Source organism: Sorex fumeus, unplaced genomic scaffold (assembly GCF_029834395.1).
Source record: "Sorex fumeus unplaced genomic scaffold, SorFum_2.1 ptg000014l, whole genome shotgun sequence".
Lineage (NCBI taxonomy): Eukaryota > Metazoa > Chordata > Mammalia > Eulipotyphla > Soricidae > Sorex > Sorex fumeus.
The window spans coordinates 7,332,746-7,354,890 of NW_026606071.1; the positions used below are offsets into that span (position 1 = coordinate 7,332,746).

General features: G+C 43.1%; 1 protein-coding gene across 1 annotated transcript in view; it reads right to left on the reverse strand.

Annotated features, from left to right (window-relative positions):
* Positions 1-8,652, reverse strand: part of HIBCH (3-hydroxyisobutyryl-CoA hydrolase) — a 75,240-nt gene extending 66,588 nt beyond the window's left edge. The window contains exons 1-2 of the mRNA XM_056111760.1: positions 8,565-8,652; positions 1,063-1,105 (exon numbers count right to left, since the gene is read on the reverse strand). Of these exons, the coding sequence (XP_055967735.1) occupies positions 1,063-1,105; positions 8,565-8,599 (78 nt within the window). The 5' untranslated portion in view covers positions 8,600-8,652. The remainder of the gene's footprint in view (positions 1-1,062; positions 1,106-8,564) is intronic.
* Positions 8,653-22,145: the final 13,493 nt, after the last annotated feature.

Genomic DNA, 22,145 nt, shown 5'->3' on the forward strand with positions numbered 1-22,145 from the left:
GGGCTACAAGTGATGATGTTGCAGATGCTATGGGTGAGGGTATGAGAGAGGAGCTATAATATAGCAGGATCAAACCAGGGTCCCATGCTTAGGGTGTGTACCCCTAGCACCTGTTCAGTCCTGCCCCCTAAAAAGCATATGTTGTTTTAAAAGATCTGCCAGGATATCAGGGGATTCCGACACGGAATTGTAGCTCTAACTTGGGACTCTAACTGAATTACTATCTTCTATGTTCTTCCTCTGTAGACAGAAGGGGCAAGGGAGTACTCCCAAATCCCTTTTAGAAGGATCTGATCTTGTTCATGAGATTTCCCACTTCCTAATTGCCCACTCCAAAAAAACCCCACTCCAAGCACCATTACACTGATAATTAGATTTCAGACAATGAATTGGGGGGGGGGGGGGGTTGACACGTCCAGCCATTCATTTCTGGCAATGTGATCAATGAACAATATCCAAGCTTTGCAAGGATATGACAGTAGCTGGCATGAATAAAATGATTATCATATTATAATACCAGATTTTTAAAGTTTTTTTTAACTTTTAAAACATTGTGGGACGGGGCACTCTCAACAATGCCCAGGGATTACTCAGGAATCACTCCTGATGGGGCTTGGGATACCATATGGGATGCCAAGGATCTCACCCAATTAGGCCTCATGCAAGGCAAGTGCCCTTCCCACTGTACTATCCTTCTAGCCCTAAAAGATATATATATGTATACATAAAATTTTTTAAAGATATATTTTTAAGTACCTCATTCTCACAAGCACTTAAGGTAGATACTATTTCCCCATTTTATATTTGTCTAAAAGGAAGTTAAGAGAGAGCAAGAATAAGTAGCAGACCCATTATTTAAGCCCAGGCATTGACTTAAAAGTCCCTTGTTCATATTCATAACCTTATGACACCTGCAGAGTATATGAATTAAGTCTTAAAACTATAAAATCAGGAACCATGGCATGCCAAGGCCCACAAAATTTACCACTATTTCTCTATTTCGCTAACAATGACACAATTAGTTACACTTCATAATCTAAATGACAGTAAAGTCAAACTTACCAAATGTTGCAGTATGATATCAGTCCTTCTGGCAGAATTAAACCTGAAACAAATGAGAATACCATGAACAAAGTAATGTTAGTCATGTCTCAATGTTTAAATATATTTTCCCTTTTTCTTTAGCCTCTTCTAAAAGGCTTCAGATCAAAACGTTAATGACAGGGCCGGGAGATGATGGAAAGGGCTGGAGCGCATGCTTTGCATGCAAAAGCCCTGCATCTGATCCCTGGCACTGGGTGGTCCCTCAAGTACCACCTGGAGTAACCATGGAGCACCCAACTAGGAGTAGCCTCTGAGCACTGCCATATATTGCTCCCAACCAACAGCATCAACAAAAAGTTATCAACAACAGCAGACATTTCTGTTCTGTTTTGCTTTGAATTTTGAGTTTCACAGCCATATTTGGCTGTACTCAGGGCTTACTCCTAGTTCTGTAATCAGAGATCACTCTTAGCATTGCTCAAGAGACCACAAGTGGTATCAGGCATTGAACCCAGTCCATCTGCATGCAAGGCAAGCACCTTCCATACCTGCTGTATGTCTCCCAGCCTCCAAAAAAAGTGTTTAAGTCTCGCTCGTTTCCAGAGTAAATGAAAAAAATGATACAACTACTCTGAAGGTCAATTTGGCAGCTTTTTGTTTTTTTGATCAAATTAAACACATTCTTACTGTATGATCAAGCAATTGTGCTCCGTGATACTTATCCAAATGAGCTGAAAATTCATGTGCACACACAAACACACAAAACTTGACACATGTGTACTAAAGTTTTATTCATTACAGCCAAAATGTGGAAGTAACCAAAATGCCCTTTGTCAATGAATAAACAAACTGCAACACATTCATACCATGGAGTATTACTCAACAACAGTAAAAAAAAATGATATAGTATTCTATAAGAAGACACAGTAGAACCTTAAATGTATTCTTTCAAAGCAAAAAGAGAAAAAAGTCAGTATGAAAAGACCACAAACTATGAGGCCAACTCTAACAAGACTTCTGAAAAAAAGACAAAAGAATTGAAATAGAAATATCCATAAATAATCTCAGTGGTCCCAGGGGTGGTGATTTTGACCCACACTAGGGGACGTTCAAAAATAATCTTATTCTAGCCCAGTGGTTCCACAACTTGTCTGCTCATTAGAATAACCTGTGACCTGTTGGAAATATCCCAAAGACCAGGTCACAGCCAAGAACAATTCAAATGTGGAGGTAAACCATGGTCATAGGTGTCTTGTCTGAAATTCCCCAAATGATCTCAAAGTACAAACACTTTGCATATCTGTACTTGTAGCTCTCAAGATCCTGTTTCCCAACAATAAACTGAAGTGACAGGTTCTTGCCTATTCAGGGGGCATTTTTATATATAAGATTTTCATAATGACTTAGCATGTGAGTAACAGCTTCTCAGAGGCATCACTTGTAAACTTTTTCCCAACCAAAAACTTTTTTTTCTTTTTAGAAGTGTTAGGATAAAAAAAAAAAGGAAAAAAAAGAAGTGGAGCTTGAGAGAGTGGATTAAGGGCACACCTGCATGCAGCTGACCCAGTTAGATCCTCAGATTCACACAGCTCCCCAAGCATGTAGGTGCATCCCTGATGGACCCCAAGTACCCCCATGTGGCCAAGTACTCCCTGACACCCCAGGGCCAGAGAAGAACTGCATTGTCAGGCCCTCAATTGTCAAGAACTATCATGAGGGGACCCCAAGGCTCCTGAGCACCACTCAGAGAAACCTCCCACCCCCCAGTCCCAGTAAAAAACAGCAACAACAATCTGTTTAAAAATTACTTTCTTTTCCAGAATAACTAAGAATTATTAATGAGGCAAGTATTCAAATGCCAGTTCAAGGTTAAAGGTAAGGAAGCCAGACTGGCAAGTCTTACACAAATAAGGGCAGTCTGGGGCATAAAAAGTAACAGAGGCGAACTCAGGCTTAGCTTCAAGTCCCAGTTAATTTGGAAGATCATTCTATTCCACTAAACAGAAAACTACCAAAAATAAGAGGGATGGGCTGAGAATAGCACTGTGGGGTCACAGAAACCTCAGAACTTGAGGTCCTGGGGCAAGCTCAGTGACAGAGTCTGCTCCCTGGTACCACCACATGCATTCAGCTCTGGCCTGGTGGTCTGCAAGATCCCCAGGTCACATGGAATTCCTGGCCACACACAGCCAGGTGCATATGAGCACTCAGACTGAAGGGGTGTGACCCTGGCTGAGAAATGCAACTACAAAGACATGTGAGACCTGACGAGTACATGCATGAGCACCACAGGGAACTTGGGACAAAATATCTGAGCTAAAGAAGCATAACCCCAGCAAGCACATGTGTGAGCAAATCAATCTGATGTGTACCCCTGGAAAGCACTACAGCCACATTGGGGGGGAGGGGTGCTCCAGCTCCGAGGTGAAACTACATTTCTAGTTAGATCTTGTAGTCCTATTTCTTCTATTTGTTCATAAAAGCTCCATTCTCGGTGACTTTTAACAGAAATGAACATTCTTTCTTGAAAATGGAGTTTGACAAATAGAATGATTAAGAAATTCAGAACTGAGGGGCTTCTCCTTCTTTCCCATCAGTCCCCACACTGCCCTCTGGTGGAAGAGATGAGTATGGTTACGTGCTGGCTAGTGCTCCCTGGCTCCAGAGGAGGCAGAGTTCCATGGGCAACTGCTCCCCAAATGTGGCATCCAGACCAGCATCATCATTAGCCCTGGGAACTTATTGCCTGGTTCAGAAATGCACATTCAGATAGACTGAATTAGAAATTAGCATGAGACTCAGAAACCTGTTTTTAACAGAACCTCTGCTGGGTAACTGTGATACAGGCTTAAGCTAAAAAGAATTGACTAAGAAGGATGAGAGTATTATTGTTAAGATTTTGGAAAGTATACAACAGCACATGGGGTCACAAAATTAACTTTTCATGAAACTGTGAAAGATGATGTATAATGCAGGCCCAAGATTGTGTGGCACAAGTGGAAGAGAACATGCCTGAAGTATATAAAATGCAATCTGATCCCTGGTATGGTATAGCCCCACCCCACAACATCACACATAGTAACAGCCCGGAGCACCAAGCACTACCTGGAGTGACTGCTATAAAGGACCTTGAGCATCACCAGGTTAAACAGTCATAGCAAAAAGAAAAGAGAAAAGAAAATATACATAATGAAAATAATACTGTCACACACACATACTGTCCTCCTGTTATTCATCGACTTGCTCGAGCAGGCCCAATAATGTCTCCATTTTGAGACTTGTTGTTACTGTGTTTAGCATATCGAATACATCACATGGAGCTGGGCAAGGTAGGCTTACTCTTCAAGCCCAAATTCTCTCTTGAACATGTATTTACTTTCACTTCCCTAGCATCTTTCTAAGCAAGTTTCATTCAATAAAAGTTATCTTGCTTCACACACACAGAAAAAGACATGGGCAAGGTAAGAAAGTGGACAGGGCAGAAACTCAAGGCCAAAACCCAGTTATTAATTGTTGAACTTATTAAACCAACTGTGAAAACAGAAAGGAATGATTCTGAGGAGTTATGATGACTAGATCCAGAACACAACAGGCTGATTACATGCCTTGCATGCAGGAGACCTGGGTCCAACCCACCCAACACAAGGATCTCTAAGCACTGCTAGGGAGCAACAGCCAAGTATAGAACCAGGAATGACACATGAACACCACAGGTCCAACAACAACAACCACCACAAAAACCAAAAAAGTTGTTATAAAGTTAAAAAAATATATGGTAAAGGAAAATAATTCTATCCATAATTACTCCAAAACTGGATAGTTAGGATACAGGTACTGAAAGTTTGGGAAGGAAATTCACTGGCTTGTGGAATGAAATAGGAATTCCCTTAAACTCTAATTTCTACAAACAGAAGTAGAAATAGTCTACAGCCAAGTGGAGAAAAGAGACAGCTTGAGAGCAAAGTTAGGGCTGAAGATAGTCAGGAAGTCACATGCACAATCACTTAGGTATAAGAACCTCTTAGCACTGAAGTATAGATGAGAATCTAGACTTTAAAATGAGCAGCCTCAAGTTTGCCTAGGTCTACAAGTGTTTTGTCTGTTTTTGTTGAACAAAATCAACAAACACATCTAAAAATTGGGGGATGGCCCAGGGAACTGGCTCAGTGATTTAGATTTAGAACATCTGCACATGTGAAGTCATGATTTCAGACCCCAGCACTGCCACACAGGCAAGCTCTAGAGGTGGGATATCTGTTTGAGCCCATCAGCTCCGGGGTCCGTGATCCCCAAACCACAAATGACTTGCACCTACACCACAGTCTAGTGGGGTACAACCCACAGCAAGTGAGCCCCATTAAAAGATCTGCAAGCACATCATTCCTGTGCACGTGTGAGAGCACCTTGGCAACCCTCACAAGCAATCCTAGGTGAGCACCAAGGCTGAGCAGTGAGCCCTGCACCTTGATGTTTTATTCCCATCAGCGCACTGTAGCACTGTAGCACTGTCCTCCCGTTGTTCATCGATTTACTCGAGCGGGCATCAGTAACGTCTCCATTGTGAGATTTCTTGTTGCTGTGTTTGGCATATTGAATATGTCACGGGTAGCTTGCCAGGCTTTGCCATGTGGGAGAGATACTCTCGGTAGCTTGCCAGGCTCTCCGAGAGGGGCAGAGGAATCGAACCGGGGTCAGCTGGGCCGGCCATGTGCAAGGCAAACACCCTACCGCTGTGCTATCGCTCCCATCGCACAGCTACAACAAAACAACAAAGGGATGAAAAACCCAGATATTTTATCTGAAAGTGAAGTTTTCCACTTCTCAAAATAAGGGTTGTTACAGGAGCCTTCGTCCTGTACTCTAACATGGTAACAAAGCAAGGCTTGGGCTAAGAGCTGCCCCTTGATTCAGAGCAGTAGTTCTAACTCACTTGCCCACTGCTGGCATCCGGACGTGGGATTTGACCTCTCCACTCCGTGGACTGCAGCTGAAAATCTTAGCTCTAGTCAAACCCTCTATTCCTACTCCCATTTAGCCTCTTCACCCCGGTTTTGTACTCCTACCCTGGAAGAGTAACAATGAAGAATCAAATACTGAGCCTTTCAAAACTTCAAGTGGCCCTGGATTAAGCAAGAATCAATGTGTCTCAGCACAGTATAAGAGCAGATGGAGAAAGCTAAAGTAACTAAATGTAACTTTGTTTAAATATTTGTTTCAAGTTGGCTCTGCTTTATTGCTACTTCAAAGGCCTCAGGAAACAATAAAAAGATAAAGTGAGCCAAGCTGACCACAGGCTAATTTAATTAAACTTTGAAACAGACCCCCACCCCCATATACACCCCAGAAGCAAGAACTTAATTATATATTATAAACTTTGTTTGGGGGGAAGTCTGTGCTTAGGATTTACTCCTGGCTCTGGGCTCAGACACTGGCCCAGGGATCACTCAGAGATCACTTGTAGCAATGCTCAGGGGGCCATAATGGTTGCCAGGGATCCAACTCAGGTAGGCTATGTGCAAGACAGAGATGCCCTACTCGCTGTACTATAGCTTCAGCCCCAAGTACTACAAGTTTAAGTCAAACACAAGAACAGACATTCTCAGGGACTTCCAGCAGTAGGAAGGCCCCCCTGAGAAGTTCTGAGCAGAGAAAGAGCAGGCACTGAAGTCAACTCCGGCAAGATTAATCTGGAGGTCATGTGCTGAAGAACATATTGAACAGAGGAACAGTAAGTGCACCAACTTTCCGTAAAGTGGACAAACAATGAATCAGAACTTTTCAAATTCAAGCCAACAGGAATAAAGTTAAAAATGGCAGAACTGAAAATAACGTCAGAAATCTGTGTAAAGGACAGTGGCCAAGAAGCTGAAAGTGCCGGTGAGGACTAAAGGTAGCTTTCCTATTACACTTATAAATTTATATACAGATGTTTCCAGCAAGTGTTTATGTAAAATGCAAATGAGACAGCTAAGTGGTTGTGATGAAGACTGAAGTGCAACATAAATCAAGGTCAGACAAACACGTGACGAGTTATCTTCAGCACAGGGCATTTGATTGGGAGGAAATGCGCAAAAGCTGAATTGGCACTAGCACTAAGTAACTGGGAGTGGTTGTAGGAGAGCAAGAACAATGCCACAAGGCCAGGGAAGCCAAGGAAGGCTGGAGTTCAAGGGTTTCCCAACAGCGCCACAGCTCCGCAGCCCCATTTCTTCTCAGAACCACTCTGTGCAACCCCCAGTGCCTTAATTCACTTGTGGGGTGTGCCTTGATATACCGAATAATCTCAACTCCACTCTGCTAAGGCAGGATCCACTCCAGCACTGACACTGGAGGAGCCCCAAACTCATACAAGTCAGCCCCAAGTCAGCCTGTGGTTTGAAGAGTGAATGAGACTAAATAAAGTTCATCTGAATTCTGGGAATGAGATACTTTCCCCATCTGTCCACCCACTTTGTTTTGCATAGAGCTGGATTATTTACTGACAATTTCCCCAAAAAAGCAGGTCGTGGGAACCTGGTCAATAACAGTCTGGCTTAGCATGGGGATTCACCTGCCACACATAAAGAAATACCTCTGAGCACCTCCCATTGTAATCACCAAACCAAAGAAATTAAAAGTACTAATTTTTTCTTTTTTTTTTTTTACTGTTTCTGCTTCTCCAAGACAACTAAAGATTAAAAAAGAAAAATATGAAAGAAGAAAACTACCCTTCAATTCCCATTAAGTAATCGCTGAGAGCCATGATACACTGTTCAACAATTAAGACACTTCCCACTAAAGCACTTAGATTGTTAAACAAAGCAGCACTTCCATCCCTTCGCTTCAGAGCAAACTCAAAGAGGTGAAAGAAGGCAGCAATTTTAACTTTGGGGTAAGAGGAGACCAGATAGAGTAGGATGCTTCTCCCTTCATATGATCCCAGTTGCTTCCTGGTACTGTATGGAGGTAACACTGACGCATCCTAACTTATTTTTTAAAAAATAAAATAAACGAGGACTATCAAAGTTCCTGAGCTAAACTCAAAATGCAATCACTAGCACTTTCAAAAACCAAGCACATCGTTGACACACAGACTCCACCGTGTCATGGTGTCCCGCCAGACCTTAAGTTGGAGTCTTTTGCAAAAAATAAAAAAATAACGAAAAAAGTCGCTCACGAGCACAGCTGCAAGCATCAGCTATGCGCGAGCGTTTGTTGGCTGCACAAAAGATGCCTGATATTCCTCTAACTTAAAACCCGACGTGTGCCCCAAACTACAGTCAACTCTGAAGAAGGAAAAGGGACGGAGAAGGAAAGAAAAGAAAGTTTTGCAGGGGGGAAAAGTTAAGCAGCCGGAGCCGCTGGAAATCCAGAAGGAGCGGCGAGTAAGAAGGACACTGGGGAGGGCCGGGGGGCTCCACTGGAAGGGCGACGCCTCTGAGGACCACTCGAAACTTGGAGGCGAGGATACCCCGACCTTTTTTCCACCTTGGCGAGCTCAGCTGACGAGCCCGCCCTCCGGTGCTCGCTCACTCACTCACCTCGACATGAGCCTGCACACCGCCTGCAACCCCATCGCCAAAACACTCGCGAGGCGACATTGGCCGGGCGGCGAATCCCATTGGTTTCTTACGCCTCACGTCAGACCCGCCCACCGCCGTTCTACGCCACAGGTCATAGATGATAAGTCCTCCACAAGGCCAGAGCGGTCTTGAGGGTTTGTTGTTGTTTTTCCCGCTACGCAGCACTAGGGGGCGGGGCCAGAATAAGCGCTAGAAAAGGATTGGAGGAGGGAGAGGAATGGAAAATAGGGCGTGGCCTAGGGACAGCTAGGTCGGGTGGGGCGGGGCTAGGTGGGGTGGGGCGGGGTCAGAATAAGCGCTAGAAAAGGATTGGCGAAGGGAGAGGAATGGGGAAATACGGCAAATAGGGCGTGGCCTAAGGACAGGCGGGGCGGGGCGGGGCGGGGCGGGACGGGGCGGGACGAAGTGTAGGACGTGCTGTCTCTGGACTCAGGGGCCAGCAGGGAGCAGGCGCGGGCTCATGGCAAGTAAAAAGTTGGTGCTCCAAAGGCTCTCCTGCGAATAGCTCTAATAGTCCAGGCTTGACCTATTAAAGTTTCTAGCCAAGACTGACTGAAAGACCTTGCTGCAGTGTTCACATTTTTAGATTAAAACTGTAATCTTGAGTTTGAAACACACGATAACAGTATAACTTTGTCATTTATTCCTGAACCAACAGAACAGAATTTTTTTTCAAAACAGTATTAACATTTCCAGCTATAAAAAAAAATTGTCTCTGCCAATTCAACTAACTACTATTATCAATAAAAGCGAGATTACATTCAAAAAGTAGTTTACTTAAATGAAACAGATTTAACTTGCTCTCTAAGAATCACTGTTGAGTTGATTCAGAAGAGTGTTCCACCACATTCAGAGTTCGGGAGCAAATATTTTATCATTTGTATGGACCCTTTCATCAAGAAAAAAAAGTTTATGTAAAAACTTGAAAGAGAAGTTAGATTTTATTTTCTCTCCTTGACATTTTAGACAATGAGGTCAAAACTTTGACCAAAATCCACTTTTTTAACTTAATCACCGAACACCCAATGAGCAGACAAGCAGTGAGCATTGCAAAAGTTCCACCTGCTATTACATTGCTTAACTCTTTAGAGGACTTGGCTGTGGAAGCACCATCATCTGATCACCTTAGGTTTCACTCTGCACTCACAAAACACAAAAGAGGCCCCTGACCCAGCATGGTTAACTGTAAAGGAAGTAGAATTTCCTGTTAGAAAACCCTAGGTTCAGAGCTCATGTTTCCCCCTAACTTCTGGGGTGCAGCTGGTGACACACAAGTCCAAACCTGAAAGAGCCCTGCATTACTCTTGACGAATCTTAAATATGTATGTATGTATGTATTTATTTATTTATTTGGGGGTTGGGTGACATCTGGCTGTGCTCAAGGCTTACATCTCACTCTGTACTTAGGAATCACTTCTGGTGGGGCTGAGGAAACCATATGGGTTGTTGGGGATCAAGCCCTGGTGGACTTCATTCAAGGCAAATGCCATACAGGCTGTCCTATCTTTCTTCTCTTTTGATACATTTTAAAGGTCTCCTTGGATGTGGTTTGCACCAAAATGGTTTGCAGGTGGGGAGTCTCCGTTCAGTCCCTGGCACCCCCCTTCTTACACACACACACACACACACACACACACACACACACGTCATTTGTAATACCCTGAGCCACAATTCAAGTGTGTGATCCTAGAGAGCGCCAAATTCCATTATGAGGCTGAGGTTATCACACAAGGCAACAAGGTAACAGAAAGAGAAGGACATATAAAGAAATATAAAGATACATATATTTATAGTTTAACTTTTTGGATTATTTTCTCCCACCCCTTCCTTCAAATAACACTTCTAATCAGAATCCTAGTACATCACCTTGTTAGAATTGTTTCCTAAATGCTAGTTTTCTCTTGTTCCTTGAGGCTAAAAACAGAATCTATTTTCCTTCTGAATAAGTAGCATTGGTTTACAAAAATAAATATTTATATACATTAGGAGTACAATGTTGCCACACCACATCCATGACTAAAATGCCAATATCCCTCCACCATAGACTGAACCCTTTCAGCCCCTTTCCCCCAATACCACCACCTGCAATTTCGAACATCAATGCTGTGGTCAGTTCAAGGTTGTTTGTTTTTATGGGGTGTGCATGGGGGAGGGTCTCCCAAGCAGTGTGCAGGAGGTCTAGGGGCTCTTCCAGTGATTCTCCACAACCTGGCTACCCCTGCAGTACTGGGAGTCTCCAGGACTGATCCTGGCTGTGCAGAAGGGGTGAGGACTGTGATTCCTCGGTTCAAAATGAAGTCAAGCACATAAAACCTTGTACTCTCTCTGGCCCCCAAAGTCTAAGGGTTATTATTATTATTTTTTGCTTGGGTGTGGTATGTTCTCTCACTTCGATTTTTATACACCACACGAGTGTGATAATGCAGTATTTGTCTTTCTGCTTCTGACATATTTTGCTTAGCAAGACACACACAAACACACATACCAGTTCCCTCCATGTTATAACTAAAGGCAAGATTCCCTCTTTTCTAGTAACTGAGTAGTATCCTAATGTAAACTTATACCACATCTTTATCTCCACACCTGTCACTGAGTGACTGAGTTGCTATTATAAGTTGTGCTTCAATAAGCATAAGTTTTCATATTATCTTTTCAAAATTGAGATTTTGTGTTCTTGGGATAGACACTAAGGGATAGAATTGCTCGATCATCTGGTAGTTCTATTTTTATTTTTTGGGAGATCTCCATATGTAGAAATAGAAATTAACATGTTGCTGGAATCTTTCATAAAACATAAAGCTAAGAACATAACAAATAACATAAAATTTGATATACTAATTAACTAATTAGGAAAGATATTTTGCATACAAATAACAATTGTGTGTCTTAATCAGCATAAACCTGGCATTAGACTGAAAAAAGTCAGGTTGTAAAATGTGTCATAATACAGATGCTCCCAGAATTAAGTATCCAAAACAAGCAAAAGATATCTAGTAGCCAATATCAAGGGAAACGACTCCCTCTTATTTTCCCTGTTGGAAATCAATAACTAGGCATCAATAAAGGGCTCTGGAGGGTCTACATAAAAGTCACCTCTACCTTGAAGGTCCTCAGCCCAACAAGCCTTCCCCATACTCTACCGCCCTCAAAGATTTCTGCCAAAGCCAGAAGTAGCTTATTCATCCCAGCATCCACTTCTGGAAGAACTTCTGATCCGGTCTCTTCTATGTTCCAACAGGCCTGCACTGTGCCACCTGCCTGGCTGCACCAATTTTCCCTGACCTGGGAGTTGGGTAGAAGTCTCCCCCAAACAATAACCTATAAATTAGAGGAGGCTTTTCAGAAATAAGGGTTTTAGGTATAGAAAACTTCACAGACGACACCAAACATGCGTGTCCAGAATTCCAGTCATGGTACTGGATAGGGAGGGAGGGCAGGAACAGATGACAAAAGGCTGACCTGCCTAATTTAGGGTAATTACACAGAAATAGGATAGGTAAAAGGTAAAGGTAAAGGCCCTCCCGTTGATCGTCGATTTGCTCGAGCGGGCCCAGTAACGTCTCCATTGGAGACTTTGTTGTTACTGTGTCTGGCATATCGAATACTCTCGGTAGCTTGCCGGGCTCTCCGAGAGGGGCGGAGGAATCGAACTTGGGTCGGCCATGTTGGCCGCTTGTAAGGCGAACGCCCTACCCACTGTGCTATCGCTCCAGCCCAGGATAGGATCAGATTTTAATTTAATCAGGATAATTTAGAAGCATGGTCCATGGATCAGATCAGAAAAGAGTAAATCCAAACTTACCACACCACTTCTAGGGCCTTTTCTGAACCTTCATATTAATTTGCCTTGCAAGAGATTTTGATTTGCCTTGAAGCTAGAGCGATAGCACAGCAGGTAGGGTGTTTGCCTTGCACACGGCCAACCCTGGTTTGATTCCTCTGCCCCTTCCGAGAGCCTGGCAAGCTATTGAGAGTATCTCGCCTGCGCGGCAAAGCCTGGCAAGCTACCCATGACGTATTTGATATGCCAAACACTGTAACAAGTGTCACAATGGAGACATTACTGGGGCCACTCAAGTAAATGGATGAACAATGGGAGGACAGTGACAGTGACAGTGACAGTGACAGTGACAGTGGCTTGCCTGGCTACAACTCTACTCGATAAAATTTCACAACTTAGTGTTTAAATAATCAGGCATTTATTTCAGTTTTCTGGCAAAGTTGCTTCTTTCTTTCAGAACTCAGGAGAACAATCTGATTAACTTAGTTTTTGTTGAGTCATGAAAGGACCACCTTTGATCAAGAGGCCATGGGGTTAAGGAATCTGAAAGATGGCTCAAAGGGCTGAAGACAAGTTTTGCACGAAGGAATACCTGGCTTTGTCTCTGGCACCACTGCCAGGAGTGACCCCAGAACAGTAAGTCAGAAGTATTCCGAGATCATCACCAGGTAAGGTCCCAAGACCCCAAAGTAAAAGAGGCCTTGGGATTTAATTTCAGTGATGCTGAGAATGTACACATATTCACAAGATTATGTGAATTTGGACTGGCAATGAAGACATACTTCTGAGATCATTAACCAGTATCCAAGCCCAGATAACTGCTTCTGATAGTAGCTGATTAAAATAGCGTTAATAGGGGCTGTAGCAATAGCACAGTGAGTAGGACGTTTGCCTTGCATGCGGCTGACTCGGGTTCAATTTCCAACATCCCATATGGTACACCAAGCACAACCAGGAGTAATTCCTGGGAGCATGAGCCAGAAGTAACCCCTGTGCATTGCCAAGTATGACCCAAAAAGAAAAAAAATAGGATTAATAAAAAGGAAAAATTTCAAAACAAAGATGTTTTCTGTTAGAAAAAAATATGTGCATTAGCATACACAGAAACAATCTAGAGAATAATATTCAATCAACAACATAAGTCACAACTAGGTGGTGGTGGAAATATGGATGACTCATTAATTTCCACAATTATTCAATAGTCTCTCTTAAGAACATTTGCATAACAAAAATAAAAGTGAATTATTTATAGAAGTAAAAATAAAGGTATTCATCTGGAAATATAGCAAGGGGGTCTTCAGGCACTTGACTTTCACACTGCCAACTCTGGTTTGGTAGATATGGTTCCTGAGCCCTGTAAGAAGTGATCCATGAGTACATAGTCAGGAGTAAATCCTGAGCACTTCCCCAAACCCACTAGTAATAAATTATAATTTTTAAGAATAAATAACTGTCTCATAAAACATACTGTATGTTTCTTTAAAGAAAACAGTCAGAGGATATGGTGCCACCAGCAGGTGAATCTGTACCTGTGAGGCGAGTGCATCAGCAGCCTGATGGCACCGTCAGACTTTTAGATACCCCCAAATTGCTGCTGTGCTTTTGGCCAGACACCAAAAACTTGGGGCAAAGTTTACCAAGAAAGTAAACGGCCAAAAGTTAGGAATGTGGGAGACACACGCACAAACCACCTCCAGCTCAGCTATATAATTGGAGGCATGGCCTCTCTGGTTCCTGATCGAACAGCTTAACGGCCATGATCCCAGAGAATCAGAAAGAAACCACGGAACACAAAGGCTTTGGGCAGAAATGCAACCTCTTCCTGCAGTAGGTTACTGGGGCTGGGCCACTCCAGGTGGGAATAGGTTTCATGCCTTGGCCTGTTCCCCCTGGTGGCCGGTGACCGCCATCCTCCAGAGGCCACTGGACAGTCACGTTTGGTCCTGCAGTGACGAGACACGTGGGGCCTCACCAGATGGGGGTGGAACCGGCCCTTTCCTCCCCATCCCAGCAAGATCCCGAGTCGCCGCCCATGAACGGCCACTCTGGCTCCTGATCAAGCTGATTAATGGCCATGATCCCAGAGACTCAGAAACAAATCTTGAAATCCAGTGGCTTTTGGCAGAATTGCTCCTGGACTGCATACAAGGTGGTAGTCATCTCAGAGCTTATAGGAAAGCCAGGAATGAGCCAGTGGTGACGGGGCAATTGCGGTTTCATAGGAAAGGGGTTGGTACCGGCTTGTCCTTCATACCCTACCGAGGTCACAAGTTGCCCCCTAGAAACGGCTCTCCGGCACGGCCATGGCTCCAGAGGCAATAGGACTTAATCCAGAGCCCGGCAGCTTGCGGTAAAAAAGTGAATGGACCATGCGTTAAACTATGGCACCATGCCTCCCCGGGAGGGAAAGGGTGTTGTTCCCTTCTGCGTTTCCCCCCACCCCCCGGCAGCAAGGTGGCTGCCACCTCAGAGCTTATAGAAAAGCCAGATATGAGTGGTGACCGGGCAACTTCAGTCTCATGGGAAGGGGTGGCGGTACTGGCTGGTCCTTCACGCCTTACCAAGATCACGAGTTGCCCCCCACAAGTGGCTCTCCCACACGGACATGGCTCCAGAGGCAAAAGCCCCACAGCTTGCAGCAGAAAAGTGAATGGACCATGCATTAAACTCCAGTGCCATGCCTCTCCAGGAGGGAAAGGGTGTTGCTCCCTTTCGCCTTTCTCCCCCATGGCATCAAGGTGGTCGCTGCCTCAGAGCTTATAGGAAAGCAAGGTATGAGCCAGCGGTAATGGGGCATCTGCAGTATCATGGGAATGGGGATGGTACTGGCTTATCCTTCATCCCCTACTGAAGTCACGAGTTGCCCCCCATGAGTGGCTCTCCGGCACAGCCATAACACCAGATGCACAGAAACCAATCTCATAATTATCTGGCTCTTTGCAGAAATCCAAAATCATTATATGATTCTCATAACCAGCTATAGAAAACATAGTACTTCACAATGCCTTTACAGCAATTCTGATTTTGGGGGGGGGGGGGGAGGATTCTAAACAATAATGGTGCATCTTTTGTCGAAATAATGAATGTAATCAATGTAGAGAAGAGTTAAGTGGAAATCATCTGCTTCACAGGCATTAGGAGGGGTGGGAGAGGGTATATTGGGGTTCTTGGTGGTGAAAATTGAGTACTGGTGAAGGGAGAGGTATTTGATTATTGTATGACTGAGACTTAAACCTGAAAGTTTAGTAACTTTTCCCAATAAATCACAGATCACAGATCATCCTGTTATTCGTCGATTGCCTCGAGCAGGCCCCAGTAACGTCTCCTTCATCCTAGCCCTGAGATTATGTTCAAGGCTCTTTAGGAGAATGAGACCCGTCATTGTTACTGGTATATTGGGTACGCCACGGGGAGTTTGCCAGACTCTGCCGTGTGGGCAGGCTACATTCGGTAGCCTGCCAGTTTGTCAAAGTAGGAATGAGATGTCATAATAAGACCCCGCCTACTGGAATTTGGAGGATCTGGGGGGAGGATGCTCAACTCCAATCCGAGTAGGCTTGGAGATCTCGGCCCCGGAACCCACGTGGCTTTGTCCCTCTGCCGGTACCTTCAGGTGTGTGGAGAGTGGTCTCAGCATGGTGGTGGCTGGTCCTGGAGGTCTTCGGCTGCCGGGGCCCTGGTCAGGGCGGGGAGGAAAGCTCAACCCACTCCCCTCCAAGGGGCCCCGGCGAGGAATAGTCAGGCGTGGGGGCAGGAGACTGCACTGTTCTCCCTCCGGGAGCTGGTTTTTATAGTCTCTGAGTCTTGGCCGCTGATGGGATTACACGGCGCCAGGGGGCCAGTTCGTGGGTGTGACCAATTAATTGATCACAGCCAGTTACAGATTTCTTTGTTCCTTTCCCAATAAATATTTTAACAAATATTTTATTTATTCAATAAATAAATATAAGAAGAAAAATAAATAAAACTATGAAAAAAAAGTAAGGTGGAGTTCATACCCAAATCAATCAGCTAATCAGTGGCTGAATAAATAGCAGTACTCCTACATAAAAAAAAAAGTGGTGAAGCACAGAAATTGTGTCCAGGTTCCTGTCAGACTATGTCTTAACTGGGAGTTTTATGTGGAATGTTAATGATAGGGAAAGTTTACTAGTAGTTTGAATGTATTTACTTTAATATACACTGTTTCAATAAACATTTTATCCTGTTTAAAAAAAAGAAAATTACCAACTCTATAGATGAAATTGTTCTTTATCACTGTATACACAGTATACACTATTGTATAAGTCTAGTGAGTTACCATAGGTGGTGAGTGTATTGCTTCAAAGAAGAGTGAAAAGCTTGTGTTCTTTCATAAGCAGTTCCTCAGAATCATAGGAAAATGTACCAATACATTTTTTATTTTTATATGTTGCATGCTAAATGGTATCTGATAATTGAAATAAAGATACGTGTATAACACATACAACATAAGATAATAACTTTGCACTTTATTTTCAAAGAATAGAAGTCTTGGTCTATGGCAATAGCACAAGTCTATTTGTCTATTTCTAACATGCAGTATCAAATCACCTACATTATTTAAAATTACATAGAGCCTAGGATGTGGATCAAAAAGCCTAGAATGTGAGAGGCTCTTAATTCAACCCTGGGTACCACATACCTCTCCCATGCCCTCACTCCTAATATTCTAAGGCATGACCCTCTTGTCACCTTAGCACCATTAATGCCTAAGCACCACTGGGTCCAATCCCTTTAAAAATAAAGTAATAGAACTGTACAGTGGGTACAGACAGTACAGCAGGTAGAGTGTTTGCCTTGTGTCCAGCTGACCCAGGTTCAATCCCTGGCATATCCAATGACCCCCCAAGCCCATCAGGACTCATCCCTGAGCTCTGCCAAGTAGGATCCCAAAACCAAATAAATAAATAAAATTAATAAAATATCTGTATCACTGTATCACTGTCATCCCATTGTTCATCAATTTACTTGAGCGGTGGTCAGTAATGTCTCCATTTGTTCCAGCCCTAAGATTTTAGCAGCCTCTCCTTACTCTTCTTCTTTTTTTTTATGTAGAAGTGCTGCTATTTATTCAGCCACTGATTAGCTGATTGAATTGGGCATAAACTCCACCTTGCTTTTTTTCATAGTTTTATTTATTTATTTATCTTCTTATATTTATTTATTGAATCACTGTGGGAAAAGTTACTAAGCTTTCAGGCTTAAGTCTCGGTCATACAATAATCAAACACCCTTCACCAGTACTCATTTTTCACCACGAAGAACCCCCAATATGCCCCTCCCCACCCCTCCTAATGCCTGTGAGGCAGATGATTTCCACTTAACTCTTCTCTACATTGATTACATTCATTATTTGACAAAAGATGCACCATCATTGTTTAGAATTTCCCCCAACAATCAGAATTGCTGAAAAGGCATTGTGAAATACTTTGTTTTCTATAGCTGGTTATGAGAATCATATAACGTTGCACGGCCAGTAGTGCAATTTTGGATTTCTGCAAAGAGCCAGATAATTATGAGATTGGTTTCTGTGCATCTGGTGTTATGGCTGTGCTGTAGAGCCACTTGTAGGGGGCAACTAGTGACCTCGGTAGGGTGTGAAGAATGAGCCGGTACCGCCCCCCTTCCCATGAGACTGCAGTTGCCCTTTCACCGCTGGCTCATACCTGGCTTTCCAATAAGCTCTGAAGCAGCGGCCACCTTGCTGCTGGGGGGGTGGGCGGGGGGAGAAAGGCAGAAGGGAAGGGAGCAACACCCTTTCCCTCCCGGGGAGGCATGGTGCCATAGTTTAATGCATGGTCCATTCACTTTTCTGCTGCAAGCTGCCGGGCTCTGGATTGCCTCTGGAGCCATGGCCGTGTATGTGGTCCAAAGGCATTTCTGCCAAAAGCCACTGGGTTTCAAGATTTGTTTCTGAGTCTCTGGGATCATGACCATTAATCAACTTGATCAGGAGCCAAAAAGGCCATTTGTAGGCGGCGACTCGGGATCTCACTGGGATGGGGAGGAAAGGGCCAGTTCCACCTTCATCTGGTGAGGCCCCATGTGTCTCATCACTGCATGCCCAAACCTGTCTGTCCAGTGGCCTCTGGAGGATGATGGTCACCGGGCCGCCAAGTAGAACAGGCCAAGGCACGAAACCTATTCCCACCTGGAGTGGCCCAGCCCCAGTAACCTACTGCAGGAACAGTAGGTTTCTGCCAAAAGCCTTTGGGTTCCGTGGTTTGTTTCTGATTCTCTGGGATCATGGCCGTTAAGCAGTTCGATCAGGAACCAGAGAGGCCATGCCTCCAATTATATAGCTGAGCCGGAGGTGGTTTGTGGGTGTGTCTCCCACATACCTAACTTTTGGCCGTTTACTTTCTTGGAAAACTTTGCCCCAAGTTTTTGGGGTCTGGCCAAAGGCACAGCAGCAATTTTGGGGTATCTGAAAGTTTGATGGTGCCATCAGGCTGCTGATGTACTCGCCTCACAGGTACAGATTCACCTGCTGGCGGCACCATACCCCATTTACTCTTCTTTCTTAATGCTTCCATATTGAAGGCTCTTTCAGGGTCAGGGGAATGAGACCCATTATTGTTACTGTTTTTGGCATATCAAATATGCCACAGGTAGCTTGCCAGGCTCTGCTGTTAATAAAAATAAGTTAATAAAATATGCATTAATTATTCCTCAGTTTAGCAATAAATATTTTAAATCACCACTAAATACCCCCATATGAGTAAGGGAACAAATTGCCCATACTAAGTTTCATAAATTAGGTTATTAGTTTACAAATTATGTTAGTTCCAGCAAAGCTGTGGAATCAGGAAGATTTTTTGTAATAATAATGGTCTTTAAATATTTCTAGGTTTCCTTAGAAATGCTTATATCCATGTAAATATAGCTATACTAATATGTAACAGGTTAATTTTGTTTTCTTTTGTTTATTCTTTCTCTGATTAATGATATTCCTTAATATTTCTTTTGTAGTTGAGAAATAAAATTAAACGAATGTCAAAATAGTGTTTCCTAACTCACAGGGGGAAACTTTGAGTCTTTTTCAGAATTTTTAAAAATTTAAAAAATTTTATAAGTTAGTTCACAATGTTTGATTACATTCAATCTTCAAACACCAATCCCACCACCTTTACACCTTCCTACCACCAAATTCAGGATCTTTCCATCCCAAACCCCAATCCCTGTCCCAAAACACAATCGAAATAGTATATTTTGTATTGTCTGTTATGAAGAACTGCTGAACATACTTACAAAAAAGTATTCATATAGGAAACAGTGTGAAGATTGTTCTATTTTGATGGGAGCCATTAAGACATTCTATAGGATTATTCTTTTAACTATGTTTGTTTTCCAGAAGGATAATTAAAAAAAAAAAAGATAAGGAGAGGCCGGAGTGATAGTACAACGGGTAGGACATTTGCTTTCTTTACAGCCGACCTGTGTTTGATCCCTGCTACCCCATATGTTTCCTTCAGCATCATGAGGAGTAAATCTTGAGTGCAGAGACAGGAGTAATCCCTGAGCACCGCTGGGTATGACTCCCCCCCCCCCCAAAAGAGGTAAGAATAGAGAAAAATAATGGATGTCAGTGTTCTGTGAGTTTACTATGCTCAGAAACCCTCACATATGTGCAGCCATGATGCTTGCCATGAGTCACACATCAGGTTGTGAAACTTAAATTCAGCTGTGGTGCTCATCAAAGTTAGCATTCCTGTCACTGGCACGTGCCAGAGGGCACATTCTTAGTGGAGGCACATAAGCTACGGTTGTGGTGCTTCTCAGGACCGCTGCTGCTCTCACACACTTTCATGTCAGGACTTGCACTTCCAGGTCATGGCATTTACACATCCCATGAGTCTCAGTGCTTGCTGGGGGTCACACGCCTTTTGGTGGTGCTCACACACACACCTGGCATTGGTGTAGCCAGGAACAATTTTTGGTGTCAGGGATCAGCAAAGCAGCCAGGCTGACCAAATCATGCTTAGCACGTGTCGGGCACTGGAGATTTGAGCTCATAACCATTTGCTTACAAGGTGGGTTACTCTAAGTTCGTGTATTATTCCTAAGACCCTGACATATGACTTTTAACACTCAGAGTGAATGAAATTTTAAGTCATTTACTGCTGATTAAAAACGTATGGTAGAGAGCAAAAGGGAATGCCCTGCCACAGAGGTGAGGTGGGGGGAGGGGAACAGGGGGACGTTGGAGGGAGGGATACTGGGATCATTGGTGGTGGAGAATGCGCACTGGTAGAAGGATGGGTACTCGATCATTGTATGACTGAAACATAAGCACAAAAGTTTATAAATCTGTAACTGTACCTCATGGTGATTCATTTAAATAAATAAATAAATGCCAAGATCAAAGTCTGCACCCCACTCAAAAAAGATTATCTTAAGCCACAGGCAACAGGAGACCAGACATATCTTGGGGAAATGAAAGGTGACTAGAAATTAAGCTTCCCTTCCTACATCTTGTGGTGTTAAACCATGATCTGCAACTTCTATACCTTGGTAGTCCCAAAGAAGCATCTGCTAACTACATACTAGCTATTTCCAAATTAAAACTGTATGGCATGTAATATATTAAACTTTTGTGGGGTTTTTTTTGTTTGTTTTGTTTTTATTTGGGGGTGGGGGCACATCCAGCAGTACTCAGGGGTTGTTCCTGGCTCTGCACTCAGGAATTTCTCCTGAGGGTTGGTGGGGGGGTGTGCTGGGCACTGAAGGTACTTCAAATATTACTTAAATGTGCAAGGCTGTACTATCACTCTGCTTCATATTTAACTATTTTAAAAGTCCAAAAATTCTACAGGGGCCAGGAAATAGTATGGTAGTTAGGGTGTATGTCAACCATGCATCTGACCTGGTTCAATTCCCTGGCACCGGCAACTGAGATCATCCAAGCACTACTGGATATGGCCTTGAAGACCCCCCTACCCCAGTACTAGCAAGGGGCCCAAGTAATCCACAGCATCTCAGAGCAGAGCAGTGTCATATCTTCAAGCCCTTGCACTGAAACTCCTGTCAGGTTGGTGAAGACTCTTTTGGGAGTCTCGCCACTCAAAAAAAGTTCTACAAGGGAAAAATGTGCTTGAAAGAATAAAAAGAAAAGTGAAGTATTAAAAAAAATAGAAAGAACCAAGTGTATGTTTTTGGCAATGTTCCAGTGTTTTCTTTGCATTGATAATATTTGATTTGTGACTACTCAAAAAGAATCATAACAAGTAAGCATTAACACTTGGTGTACTCTATTCAAAAGAAAAACCTCGTTAAAACATTTAGGATCTAATGTTTAATACGTGTCAGGGATTGGAAAAGCTACAATTTCTTTTAGGTTGTAAGGTATTAGAAGTAATAGTTTAGTTCCAAATGCCCAAATATTTTTAATGTCTTCAAATATTACTTACATAGTGAGGGACTCCATTGGTCACAGAAAGAAGTTACTTAACAAATTGAAAATTATATTGATCATCATATGAGAGATCTCCTTCTTGTCTCTTCTTGCCTTTCTAGTTTTTTTGTTGGCTTTTCACCAGAGTGATTTGGTAATAAAAGATGTGGAGGAGATATAATAGGTGTGGTTTAGAAAAAGAATTTGATTATGAGTATTAGACATTTTAAAGAAACCTCTTAAAATTCTATTTTTGAAAGTTTGAGAAATTGAAAGTCTTTTCATAACCATTCCCTATAAAATTAATCATGTCCATACTTGTCACATAATATCCAAGAGACAG